General features: G+C 46.0%; 2 protein-coding genes across 2 annotated transcripts in view; one reads left to right on the forward strand and one right to left on the reverse strand.

The window, feature by feature from the left end:
* Positions 1 to 4848: 4848 nt before the first annotated feature.
* On the forward strand, positions 4849 to 6976 carry RPS23 (ribosomal protein S23). Its single transcript, XM_039696338.1, has 4 exons — positions 4849 to 4907; positions 5161 to 5320; positions 6202 to 6322; positions 6775 to 6976. The coding sequence occupies exons 1-4, from the start codon at positions 4904 to 4906 to the stop codon at positions 6919 to 6921; spliced, it is 432 nt and encodes a 143-aa protein (XP_039552272.1). The 5' UTR covers positions 4849 to 4903; the 3' UTR covers positions 6922 to 6976.
* Positions 6977 to 9906: 2930 nt separating this feature from the next.
* Positions 9907 to 13520, reverse strand: part of ATG10 (autophagy related 10) — a 58797-nt gene continuing 55183 nt past the window's right edge. Inside the window, exons 6-8 of the mRNA XM_039696337.1 lie at positions 12072 to 12169; positions 11671 to 11784; positions 9907 to 11309 (exon numbers count right to left, since the gene is read on the reverse strand). Of these exons, the coding sequence (XP_039552271.1) occupies positions 11297 to 11309; positions 11671 to 11784; positions 12072 to 12169 (225 nt within the window). The 3' untranslated portion in view covers positions 9907 to 11296. The remainder of the gene's footprint in view (positions 11310 to 11670; positions 11785 to 12071; positions 12170 to 13520) is intronic.

Below are 13520 nucleotides of genomic sequence, written 5' to 3' on the forward strand. Positions count from 1 at the left end.
TCCAGGATAAGTGGTGGGATTTTGGGTGGATTTGTCTGCCTGGCCACCCGAGACATTTAATTTTAGAAGCGCTTATCTGGCAGCACTCTCCACAGCTGCCCTCAGCGCCCTGAGGGCTGAGCCCAGGAGGGGAGGTCTGCAGAAAGGAAGGAGTCTGAGACTCTCTGCAGGTCACAGAGACACAGGATGGTTTGGGTTGGACACCAGTGGTCATCCTGCTGCAGCCCCCTCTCCCTCCAGGGACACCCTCTGCTTGCACACCTCTCACTCATTAGCCTCAATATTGAATTTATTCTTGTTTGTTGTCTCAAATCAGGCATGTGGTTTTAACTGTCGTTTATTTCAGCTATTGAACTGTTCTTATCTGAACCCATTTTTGGTGCAATTCCCCTCCTGGAGAGGGAGAGGAATGAGGGAGAAGCTGCGTGGCGTTTAGCTGCAATCTGGGGTTAAAAAATGACATATGGGATTTAAAAAACAAACAAACAAACAAACAAACAAAAATTGCAACAGTAATCAATATTGATCAGTAATTAAAATTTGGAATAGTGGCGTTTAGCTGCAATCTGGGGTTAAAAAATGACATATGGGATTTAAAAAACAAACAAACAAACAAGCAAAAATTGAAATCAATAATGATCAGTAATTAAAATTTAGAAGTAATGAAACAGTTAAAGGTGTGTTATAAATGAGAAGCTTGACTAGGCCAATATTCAAACCAAAAGAAACCAAACCAAAACAATCGACCAAAAAAAAAACCAAAACCAAAACAAAAACAAAAACAAACCAAAAAAAGAAAAAGAAAAAGAAAAAAAAAACCACAGCAGTAATTTTTAAGAATGTGGTGAAACAAAGAAAACCTGTCTTAACAGAAGTGCCCCAAAGTTCTGGTGTACTTTAAAAAGAAAGAGCAAACCCCACAGTAGCTCCATGGCAAACCACCTCCTTCCCAGATCTTGACATTTTAATGCATTTTTGTCTAATAAATGCCAGTTTGTCATGGTATATTCATGTCACATCCACCAATTGTCTTCCTGTTCAGCTGTTGAGTATTCCTAGCATTCCTACCTTTATAAAGCAAAGCTGCAGCATTTTCACAAAAACAAAATGGTTTTGAAATCACCAAATGACAACTGCATGCCAACATTAGAACTGCATTTTCAAGAGATGAACAGTAATGATTTCTCCTCAAAGTGTTAATGGAATTTATGGTTCTGTTTGGGATTTTCTTTGCTTGGGGTTGGATTTTTATAGTCCTTAAAAAATTTCTATTAGTTATTGCATTGAACATATTTACATATTGAATGTAAAACCAGCCCCACACAAACACACAAACTATATATTTCCCACTTAAGCCAGGAGCACAGGCTGTGTTAAAAATGATGTGTTTATATCTAATTACTGCCTCTCCAGAGCCATTCCCAAAAGGGAAGGGAACATTCATGATTTGGATGGATGCAGCTTGGCAGCGTGGACTGAAGCAGCTTTCAGAAATTAAAAATACAAGCTTGTTCCTGTTACAGGACTTTGCCATGTGCAAATCTGCTCAGGGCAGGGCAGAAATTGAAGTCACCATTTCTCTGGATCCCTGGCAGTGCCCAGGGCCAGGTTGGACACTGGGGCTGGGAGCAGCCTGGGATGGTGGAAAATGTCTGTGGAAAACACCAATCACTTGTTTTTAAGATTTTTAAAATTTAATCATAATAAAATGGTTATAAAAATAGAAATATAATTAGAGTAATAAAAATTGGAACAGTTGAGATTAGGACAATATGAGACAATAAAAACAAAGAGGTACAGAAAGTCCAGGTACCTCTTTCTGGGCAAAATAAGCCTGAAAAAGGATGCACATTAACAGGGGATTAACCCTTAAAAACAACAGCCTGTTGTATATTCATACACCTCACACACGATGCATAAATTCCATTCAAACACAGGATTCTGCCTGGTCACTGTCAGCTTCTTCCTCTGCATCCTGACAGCATCTTCAGGGCTGAGCAAGGAGGGAAGAAGTTTGTTTATTCTGATAAGGGAGCAATAAATTCCCTTTCTCTGAAAGATTTAGGTGTCCTGTGGCTGCTATCTTGGTGCAAGCATCTCATTCCTCTCTTTAATAAAAGTATCCTACATAGCACAGTTTCTATTTGAACATTATGTTATAAGCTAAAACTATATTTAACACACAACTTAAGAAAATTAATACAGCATAACTTTCTAACGTAACACATACAGCATTCATTTTAATATTTGCCAAAAGCCGTCACAAAATACTCATCTTTCATGGCAGGGCTGGCACTGGGTGGGATTTAGGGTCCCTCCCAACCCACACCACTCCACGATTCCAGGAAAAGCTACAAGTAAGAATCACGGAAAAGACCCATAAAACCAGTTAGCCCAGCACAGCCCAGGCCACCAACCCTGCTTTTGAATCCCGGAATCCCGGCTCAGCACAGGCTCATTCCAGGCAGAAATCCTGGTTCAAGCCCGTCCAGGCCGTGAGGGGCCCATCCCAGACCCTCCGCGGGACTCGAACCCGTGACCTCCGGCACTCCAGCCCTCCGTCCCAGCGACACCAACAGGCCTCTGTGGAAACAAGGCCCACACAAAAAAAAAAACAAAACCCGCGGTTTTACCTGCCAGGAGTAACAACCAGGTGGTGTTTAATGGGCAGTTCTGCACACCAGGAGTATCCTGGAGCTCCTTGGGCAGCCGTGTTTGGCGGCAAAGGCCACCAGGCCTGACATCACCTCAGCCCCGGGCTGAGGGTGAAAAGAGCAGAGACATGAGCATCTGTGACATGAATTATTGTAATAAACATGTGTGATTCGTGCTGGTGAAATTGAAACGGTAATCAGTATTGATACAGTAATTAAAATTTGGAATAATTTTAATTAAATTTAATTTTAAATAAAACAGTTAAAGCTGTGTTATAAATGAGAAGCTTGACTAGGCCAATATTCAAGCAGCAATCTGGGGCAGGGCAGAAATTGAAGTCACCATGCCTCTGGAGCCCTGGCAGTGCCCAGGGCCAGGTTGGACACTGGGGCTTGGAACAGCCTGGAACAGTGGAAATTGTCTGTGAAAAATGCTTGGTTTTAATTTTTTTTTTAATTTAATTGTAATTAAATGGTTATAAAAATAGCAATATAATTAGTCATAACCACAGATACACAGGATGTACAGTATAAAAAGGAGAATTTTGGGCTTGGCAATTCACATGTGAGGGGACAGGGGTCAAGGCCTGCCCTCCGTACCCCACACCTTTATTTTTGCTTATGTGCTAAGATAAGAACCAAATTACATTGTCAATATTTTGAGTGTATTCGATTTTACATCTTTTAAGCTACTTAATTAATGTGAAAAACACCAATCACTTGGTTTTGAAATTTTAAAAGTTTAATAGTAATGAAATGGTTATAAAAAATAGTAATATAATTAGAGTAATAAAGTTTGAACATTTGAGATTAGGACAATATGAGACAATAAAAACAAAGAGTTACAGACAGCCCGGGTGCCTTTTCCTGGGCAGCACAAGCCCAAAAAAGAACCCCATTAACAGAGGATTAACCCTTAAAAACAACAGCCTGTTGCATATTCATACACCTCACACACGATGCATAAATCCCATTCAAACACAGGATTCTGCCTGGTCACTGTCAGCTTCTTCCTCTCAATCCTCATGCCTCTTCCAGTCAGAGCGAGGTGGGCAGAAGTTAGTTTTGTGCTGATAAGGGAGCAATAAATTCCCTTTCTCTGAAAGATTTAGGTGTCCTGTGGCTGCTATCTGCGAGTCCTTTCTTAAACAAATATCTTGCACAGCATCATTACTATTTTAACATTCTGTTGTAACCTAAAACTATATTTAAGACACTAGTTAAGAAAATTAATATAGCACAACTTTCTAGCATAGTACAATCTTTATTTTAATACTTGCAAAAAGCCAATCATAAAATACACATTTTTCACAATTAAAGTTGCTGCTACATTTATTTTCGCTTGGGTTTTTTTTTTTTTTTTATGATGGGATAATTGGGCAAATATAACATCAGCATGCATAGGAGGCTTTTTGGAAAGGGGTTTTGGAATGAAAAAACACACTTGTATAACAAGCTGTATATCATCCACAACAGCAAGCAGCTCGGTGTGGGCGACAGGAAGACAGACACTCCCCATGCAAGCGGCGCGGTGATAAATCAGTGTCTGTTTTCCGTGCCTAACTTTGGTTCCAAAATTTCCCGATTTTCTGTGAGGCCACAACGCACCTGACCCCCGCGGGACTCGAACCCGCGGCCTCCCTGCTCTCTGCCGGGGCGCCCCTCGCGGCGCCGGTCGGCGTTGGGCTCAGGCGCGGCGCGGGCAGCCCGCGCGGGTCCTGCCGGGCGCGGCTATAGGCGGCGGGGGCGGCCTCTCCGCCCTCTTTTCTCGCCGTGAGGCCGCGTCCGCCATTACCCGCCGCGTGCCCGCCGCGGCCTCACGCTCCCCTTCCCCTCATGGCTCCCTCCCCTCCTCACGCCGCCTCCGTGTCGCCCTGCAGGGAAGTGCCGAGGCCTCCGCACCGCTCGGAAGCTGCGCAGCCACCGCCGGGACCAGAAGTGGCACGACAAGCAGTACAAGAAGGCGCACCTGGGCACGGCGCTGAAGGCCAACCCCTTCGGGGGCGCTTCGCACGCCAAGGGCATCGTCCTGGAGAAAGTGTGGGTGATCCTCCTGGCTGGAATGGGCGTCCCAGAGCCCCTGGGATGCGGCTCCCGAGAAGGATGGGGAAAAGCAGGGATTCGGGGTGTTTTTTTCTAAAAAATGGCGGGTGGGAAATAAAGATCTTGGGCCAGAATTAGTTTACGGCTATAGGCGGCGGGCGCGGCCTCTCCGCCCTCTTTTCTCGCTCGGCAGCCGCGCGGAGAAGATGGGTGAGCTCCGCGCCGCGCCGCGCCGGGGGCTGCGGGAACGGGGCCGGGAACGGGGCTGCGGGACCCCCGGCTGCGGGACAACCCTCCGCAGGCGCTGCCGGCCCGCCCGCAGCCGGCTGCGTGCGGTGCGGGCGGCGCCGCGGGCCGTGAGGCCGCGTCCGCCATTACCCGCCGCGTGCCCGCCGCGGCCTCACGCTCCCCTTCCCCTCATGGCTCCCTCCCCTCCTCACGCCGCCTCCGTGTCGCCCTGCAGGGAAGTGCCGAGGCCTCCGCACCGCTCGGAAGCTGCGCAGCCACCGCCGGGACCAGAAGTGGCACGACAAGCAGTACAAGAAGGCGCACCTGGGCACGGCGCTGAAGGCCAACCCCTTCGGGGGCGCTTCGCACGCCAAGGGCATCGTCCTGGAGAAAGTGTGGGTGATCCTCCTGGCTGGAATGGGCCGCCCAGAGCCCCTGGGATGCGGCTCCCGAGAAGGATGGGGGAAAGCAGGGATTCGGGGTGTTTTTTTCTAAAAAATGGCGGGTGGGAAATAAAGATCTTGGGCCAGAATTAGTTTAAAAAAAAAAGATGGGAGGGGTTGGCACAATAAGAAACGTGTGGGGTTGTATCAAAAAATAGGGAAAACCAGGATTTGTGGCAAGAGTTAGAAAAAATAAATTTTAAAAGTAAGGAATTGTAGTTAAAAATCAGGGAAATTTTTTTTTTCTTCGTAGATGATGATCAGGATTTTTTGGCACAAGTGGAAAGGAAATAGTCTTCGTGTGTCATAGATCCTACCTACTTACTCCTTTTTTTTTTTCCTCTTCAGTAATTTAAAAATTTTATTGGGATGCTGCCACAGCGCTGGTTTTGGGGCACTGTTTCTGTGGTTTCAGTTTGGGATTTCTTTTAGTTGTTGTTTTTTGGGTTTTTTTAGACTTTTACTGAATTAATCTGGAGATATATTTAAGTTTCTGTTTGGCTTAGGAAGCATTTTATGGATTCCAGCATAAATCTAGATTAATATAAATTAATTGAGTATTAATTCAGTACATTAAAGAGCTCACAGGTGTTGAGATACAGACACAATTTACACTGAAAACAAGGTAAAAAAGTTAATTTTGTGCTGATGTATTTTATGGATTCAGGCATAAATCTAGATGAATATAAATTGAGTATTAATTCAGTACATGAAAGCGCTCACAGATGTTGAGATACAGACACAATTTACACTGAAAACAAGGTAAAAAAGTTAATTTTGTGCTGATGAATGTCCACCCCAGTGACTCCTTTGCTGGTTGGTTTCCTTTGCAGGGGAGTGGAAGCCAAGCAGCCCAACTCTGCCATCAGGAAATGTGTCAGGGTGCAGCTCATTAAGAACGGCAAAAAAATCACAGCTTTTGTGCCCAACGATGGCTGCCTGAACTTCATCGAGGTAATTGCCAGGCACCCTGAAACCCCGTGAGGAGAACGGTGTGGAAGGCAGATCTATTCCCTTAGCAGTGATGGAATTGGGTTTCAGGGATTGTGGTCAGCACCCGCTGTGCTGGGGCAGGTGCAGTTCCCTGGGGGTGTTGGGACTGGCTTTGTGTCCCTGTCCTGTCCCAGGTTTGGGCTGTCCCTGTCCCGGGTTGGGGCTGCCCCTCACTGTCCCTGTCCTGTCCCAGGAGAACGACGAGGTGCTGGTGGCCGGCTTCGGGCGCAAGGGCCACGCCGTGGGGGACATCCCGGGCGTGCTCCCTGGGGGTGTTGGGGACTGGCTCTGTGTCCCTGTCCTGTCACAGCTTTGGGGCTGGTTTTGTGTCCCTGTCCTGTCACGGCTTTGACCTGGCTGTGTGTCCCTGTCCCGGGTTTGGGCTGCCCCTCACTGTCCCTGTCCTGTCCCAGGAGAACGACGAGGTGCTGGTGGCCGGCTTCGGGCGCAAGGGCCACGCCGTGGGGGACATCCCGGGCGTGCGCTTCAAGGTGGTCAAGGTGGCCAACGTGTCCCTGCTGGCCCTCTACAAGGGCAAGAAGGAGAGACCCAGGTCGTAAACCCTCGCAAGAAATCCTGTGACAACGACACCAATAAATCCTGGGTTTTAAAGGAGTTCTCTGCTGCTTTTTCGGGGGTTGCTGTAGGAGATGGGGCAGTCACAAAAATATTCCAATTAAAAAATTTGATTTCTCCCTAGATCTGACCAAAGCCCAAACCCTAATTTTCCTTTTGAACTACTACTCAAGAATTAAAATGTTCCCTCAGGGCGTCAAAAACTGCATTAATTTTAATGCACAGTTGTGAAAAAGAGCCTTTCTCACATGAGAAACCCTCACTGACATGCTGGAATGGTGTTTGTGGCAGCACTTCCAGCCTCAGGTGTGATCAGCACGGGCACAGAACTCCCTGGGTCTGGGCCCTGAAGGATGATGGAACCATGGACCCAACTCAGAGAGTTTCACCTCTTTAATATAAATTAACCATGCTCATTTTGGGGCAGGTCTGCCCAATTTGAAGACACCTGTTATAGTACAGTAACACTGTGCTCTGACTTGGGTGTCTGAATTTCTACCTGCTTAGCCAGATAAAAAGTGCACAGTTCAGTGGTTTCTTCAAGTAGTAAAACTTCAAAATGCTTGGCTGAAGTCAGAGTAAACAATTCCCTTGTTACAACTGCAGTTGGTCTGCATGGTGAGGGAAAGGCTCTGATTCAAATAGTTTATAGGAATTCATGTGAGAATTCAGCAATTTATATGAAAATGGAGAAGGAATCGAAGAACACGTTGAGAATCTCCCCCGAGTTTGAGAAGTCCAACACCTGGGGGAGGCAGAGGGGAAGGGGACTGTCCCCGTGGCGGTTCTGAATCCCCGGATTCCAGAGGAGGAACATTCCGCGGGCGCTGTCGTGAGGCCGTGTCGCCACCAGATGTCGTGACAGGAGCGGGGACAGCTGAAACGGAAACTTGGGTGGGTTGTGACAAAGGAAACGGGGAAATTCGGGCAAAGCGGGGCTCCAGAGAGGCACGGGAGCAGCCCCGGGACCCCAAAGCTGGGCTGGGCTGGGACCCCAAAGCTGTGCTGGGCTGGACCCCAAAGCCGCGCTGGCCGAGCCCAGAGCCCAGAGCCCTGTGCTGGGCCCAGCCCCGCGGGGGCAGCAGGGCAGGGGGGATTCTGTCCAGCCATCCTGTGATTCTGTGGTTGTGCCAGTGCCCAGGAACAGCTTGTGTTACCTGGACACTGCAGGAAGAACCCAGAGAAAGCTGAGCTGAGCAAAACAGCATCAAATCACTACTAGAGGGGTTTAGAGCCTAAAAAAATACATGTTATGGAACCCAACATCCTCCAAAACGGAGGAAAATCCACAGCTGGCCACGTTTTCCACCTCATCACCAAAACTTATTAATATTTTCACTTATTAAAGCAGCTGGCCAACCATCTGACACCAGCCACACCTGACAGAATAACATCGCTGCCACAGGAGAGGTTGTTTTGTAACCCACTTGAGGAAGGTGTTAAGAGGGCGCTCCGTAAATCCATTCTCTGTTCAAACACAGCAGTGAAATCTCCTCTGCCTTAAGGTGAATTTGTCTACAGGAGGTGACAGCTACAACAAGCTCTCAAGTGGGGAACTGAAAGCTTCCTGGTGGTGCACGGTTTTTTAAGATTTTCCTGAAATCCAAGAGATAAAAAGCTGTGTGACACTTTCCTAATCCTGAGCACTCAATACAGGGTTACTTTTGCAGCTCTCAGCTTCAGGCTTTCTTTTTATTATTATTATTCTAGATGGTAAGAATTTATTGCTAAAAAATTCACTAAATTCCTTGAAACACTTTTAACAGCCTACATGTTGCTAAAAATAGGTATAAATACCCATACACATGCTGTTCTCTAGAAGAGAGTATTTTTGAGGAAATAATTGTAACTTCACCATTCAGAGGGAAGAGCAATCGTCCCTCCTTTGTGCTGGAACTGAATTTGTACGTGTGCAATATAAATACAGATGTCCAAACAGACTCATGAAACCATCATCATAGCAAAGAGGGAGGGGGAAAAAAGTTATTGAGAAAGTTTCGCTGGAATTCATGGAGTTGCAGCAAGAATTGATACTGATTACTTGACTGTATTCAGCTGTAATTAAGTAGCTGCACGTTTCCTGCGTGGAAAGGAATGCTCCTGTCAGTAAGCAAAGCCAGGCAACCTCCAATCTCCTGGCAGGGGGTTAAATTCTCACCTGGTCATGCTGACACAAATGAGGGATTATGTGTGTGGCTACCAACTGCACTCCCCAGAAAAACACATTTTTTGGCTTAGGTGAACACAAAAAATTAATTCCTCCTGATGATTCTGGCAACCCAGGACAGGTATGAAACTGCTCTCTCTTACAAGAGCTCCCCAGAAGTAAAGAACCTCCCTTGATGTGTCTTCCCAGATTAGAAAAGGTTAACAAGTGAGCAAATTTACAAATCTAAGCTGGAAATTTTCTCCTTGGTAGGATGCAAGAGTTCAGATAATGCATGTAGATGAAATCCAAGCTCAGGTCTAAGGATCTTCAACAGTTTAACTAAATAATGAATCACAACATAAAATATAATAACAAAACAGTGTCACACTAAAAAAAATATATATAATCATATCACATATCACAATTATAACACATTAAATATATGTATACAAATATATAATTTTCATGCATAAAAATTCAGTAAGATGTCCTAGGTCATTAAGGCATGAATGTAAACAGGAAATTGGGTGCCCTCCTCCCACCCAGCCATTAAAAAGGAGATGCAGAAATGGACTTATTTATCTCCTTGGTCCCAAATATTTATGTTAGCCTGCATTTGTTTCTGTATCCAACCTCCATGTATTTGTACTAACCGAGCTGATTTTTGGTTTTCCAGGCAAATTTCAGGGAAACTTTGATACTGATGACACATAGCACTGTCACCTCCTTTTTGAGCCCAGTGTAATGCCCTGGTCAAACAATCCTCTTCTTTGTGTGCAAATGGTGAATTAAAGTTGAAAGCATCGGGTGTTGAGACTTGTTCCATGTAAAATGAAAATATTTATTTTCCTTTACATATAAATTCCACATTTTGAAGGTTGAGTGCTTCTACTGTTCCAGGGTAGCCCAGGTGAAGATCACAGAGCAGGGGTGAGCATTTCACAGCTCTTAAACCTGCTGTTACCTCTTTTTGTTGGCTCTTCCTCTTGTCTAAGTCTCACTTACATTTAAAAACTTGGATGCAATTATCAAGCATGTGTTAACGAAATCATTGTAGCTGTGGGCCATATTTTGTAAATCTTACATGGGAAAAATGGCTTTTCAGGTTGATATGACACAGAACAAAATAAACTGTGTGCTTTCATTATTAATTACAAATGTCTGCTAAACAAATTCTGCGACCACGGAATTTGAGGGACTGCACTCTGTATCCCATGTCCACCAATGGCAAGTAATGGAAGTTAAAAACGTAATTTGAGAAAACAGAATCTGGATGCATTTCACACTGTGGCACAGCCTCGACTCTGCGTGGCAGTGACAATTGCTGGATGTGCAGAGTGAAACCTGTGCCCCAGTGCCAGCTGCTCAGACTCTGTTTCACTCTGCACATAAAATGGGAGTGGGAGAGAAGCCAGGATGGGTGGTAGGGAAGCTCCTCATCATCTGCCTCTCCGTGGCAGCACCACCAGGCAATCCCCCAGAACCCAACAGCTGTCAGGGGAGGCTGCAGAAGCAGCGCAGGGTAGGGAGCAAACCTGTGAACACCCACAGCTACAAGGAGAAACACTAACTGGGAACAACAGCAGCTCCCAGGGGCACGCAGAGCTTCCCTGGCAGGCAGCAGAGCTCGGCAGAGCCAGATGTTCCCACACGGCTGCTCCAGAGCTGGACCTGCTCACCCCGTGCAGCTCCAGGAGCTCTGTTGCTCCCTGAGGTGTGATGTGTGCGGGATATTCCCGGGATGAGGATGTTCTGTGTGCTGGGGAACACAAGCTGGTCCCTCACCAGGCTCTGCTGGAGAAGGTGGCTCCCAGGTGAAGCAGTCTCAGCCCCCAGCCTGGCTGGCACAAGCTCACACCACATCCCATGTGTATTTTTGTGTGTTTATATTGCTTTTTCTGCCCCACAGTAGTGTAGATTTTCCACAGGTAAGGTCAGTGGATCCAGATCTCTGGCTTGTGCATCTGTGTGCAGCCTCAGCAAGGGCACAGGAGGCAGATGAGTGCCTTCAGGGCAGGTCAGATCTGGGTGGTGCTGAGGAGGTGCTGCCACAGCAGCAGCCAATTCCCACCCTCATCTGTGGCGAGTTCTGTCCACAGAAAAAGCCATGAGCAACCACTTCCACTCTGGCATGGCTGAGCAGGACCCTTCCACTTCATCCCCAGGGAAGTCTGCAGCAGCTTTATCCCAGCCTAACCACTCCCAGTCCTTCAGCTCAGGGCTCTGGAGAGGCGACAGCAAACACAGAAAAAAGAGTTAAATTAAAATCCTTGCAGCACTTAGGCCAGGCCCCCAACCCTGTGCTGGGAGAGCCAATATGAAACACTTCCCCACACTTGAGGGAGACCCCAGGGGCCCTCTGGACTCAGGAAGGCTGTCAGCAATGGGCTGAGCACCTCTCTCTGCACAAATTTTCATTCCAAAGCAAGTGAGGCAACAAGGCAGGCAGGTAATCAGAACAATGAAAGGTGAGTCCTGAGTTGAGCCAGAGCTTCAAAGGAGGAGGAAATGGTTCTGCCATTTATCCATCTGATCTTTGGAACGGGAGGGTGGGAGAGGAAAGGATGGTTTCCTCTTCTCTTACCTTTCAGCCACAGCTGTGCTCTGCTCAGGTGCCAGTTTTGCATAACTCAAAGGCAGATTCAGGCCCACAACTGGGCCTACAGTGCTGAGCCACAGTGTGATGTAATTTGTGTTTCTAGGGGGAAAAGAAAAAAAAAACACACAAAAAAGCACCATAAATATATTATCCCAGCTTTTTCTGAATTGCAGACAGACTCAACAGCCACAACACAACTTCAGAAGGGGCTGCTCCTTCACTTTTCCTATCCCAAAAGTATTTTAATTTTGAGGTCTGAAGTGACAATACAGGAGTAATATTATTCTGCTGGCACTAAGGAAGTAGCTTTCCCCAATTCCACCCTGCAGCTGATTGACTTCACCTGGACTGCACAAAGCCTTGCAAGGCCCAGCAGTGCCTCTCACCTGTGGTGCTCCTGGGAGCCTCTCAGCACAGCAGAGATGAATTCATTGGTTCGACAGGGGTGCAGGACAAAGAAAGGCTGCCCGAGGATGGGGTGCTCCTAAGAGGGAACAGAATTTGCTTGGTCATGGAAGGGAAAGACAGAAAACACATCATGTGCATCTGGAAAAGACAAGGCAAGTTGCAATCCACCCCTGATGCAACTTTTCTCAGTTCAGAATCTCAGCTCACACTGCTTTTCCTATCACCGTCATGACAAATTAAAACATATTGTATATATTACACATCAATAATATATATTCTGCTCTGTTGAAAGGGAAATAAGATCAGCAACCAGGCTACGCCACTACTCCAGTTAAAACACAATAGTTTGTGAAAGGAACTCAAGTTACTGTATCAGCATCACCTGGCTGAGGAGAGGCAAAGCTACTGTGTAAACCACAGTGTGAGCAAATATAACACAGAAAACCCATTCTCCTCAGGAAAAAAGGTCTTCAACCACCCTGAGCCCTGGTGTCCTTCAGGCTGGTGCTGGGAAATACACACAGCTCCATTTGGAGAGGCAGCAAGAAGGGAGAAGGAAGTGGCTTCAACTTCCACTTGGTTCTGATGCTGAAAATGCTCTCATGAGGATCAATCCCTTTATGTCTAAGAGAACTTTAAAAAACTCCCAGAAGCTTCAGAATAGACAAAAAAAAAGGTGTTCAGAAAGCTTTGTTTCACACTGCAAACAGATAACTCGCATAAGAATGCTACCATCTGCTGTTGTCAAAAGTGAATTGATGCAGGTTTTCTTCGAGATTGAGTAATATTTTGAATTAAAATCCCTTTCAGTATCTGCTCAAATAAACTTAGACCTCCAAATAATTCCAGAAAATATATGGACTGTACCAATGGTATACCTTAAAGACAGTAAAGAAAGGATATAGCTAATAATATTTACAAAACTGTTATTCAAGGTAAAAAAATTAAAAGTAACTTGTGCAAAAAATTTGAGCGAGCTTCACAAACTCCCAGAAAGGAGAGAAGTAATCCAGGTTTAAGTGACTCAGCTCTCTTAACAAGGCATGAAGACGATTCCCAAAGCTGAATATTCAGCCTACATTTATTCCCAACAACCCTGACCCCCAGGTTTTGATTTTGCCTTGCTACAGCAAACCACTAGTGAAACATAGATGCCAGACCTGACTTTTTAAAACAGTTTATTACATTTACATTCTACTTTTTTTTTTTCTTTTAGTCCTTCCTCTTCTTACATGACACCAGAGTGACACTGAAAACATTCCCAAATGCAGGAATTTCATGCTACTGGAAAGACAGGACTGTGTCACACACTCCCAGGAAAACCACAGAAGTACAAGAAACCAAAAGAAATCCTGAGCCAAGAGCCATTAAGGAGCAGCCTTTAAAAAGGGAGGAGGCTGAGGTGGGGATGAGAAGCTTGTGGAGCA

The sequence above is a fragment of the Passer montanus genome, unplaced genomic scaffold (assembly GCF_014805655.1).
Source record: "Passer montanus isolate IOZ18808 unplaced genomic scaffold, ASM1480565v1 scaffold97, whole genome shotgun sequence".
Classification (NCBI taxonomy): Eukaryota; Metazoa; Chordata; class Aves; order Passeriformes; family Passeridae; genus Passer; species Passer montanus.

Excerpts from the sequence above, each read along its gene's own strand:
- RPS23 (XM_039696338.1), top strand. Across the intron at positions 5,321-6,201 it reads GGCATCGTCCTGGAGAAAGT|GGGAGTGGAAGCCAAGCAGC; the intron begins GTGGGTGATCCT and ends TTTCCTTTGCAG. Across the intron at positions 6,323-6,774 it reads GCTGCCTGAACTTCATCGAG|GAGAACGACGAGGTGCTGGT; the intron begins GTAATTGCCAGG and ends GTCCTGTCCCAG.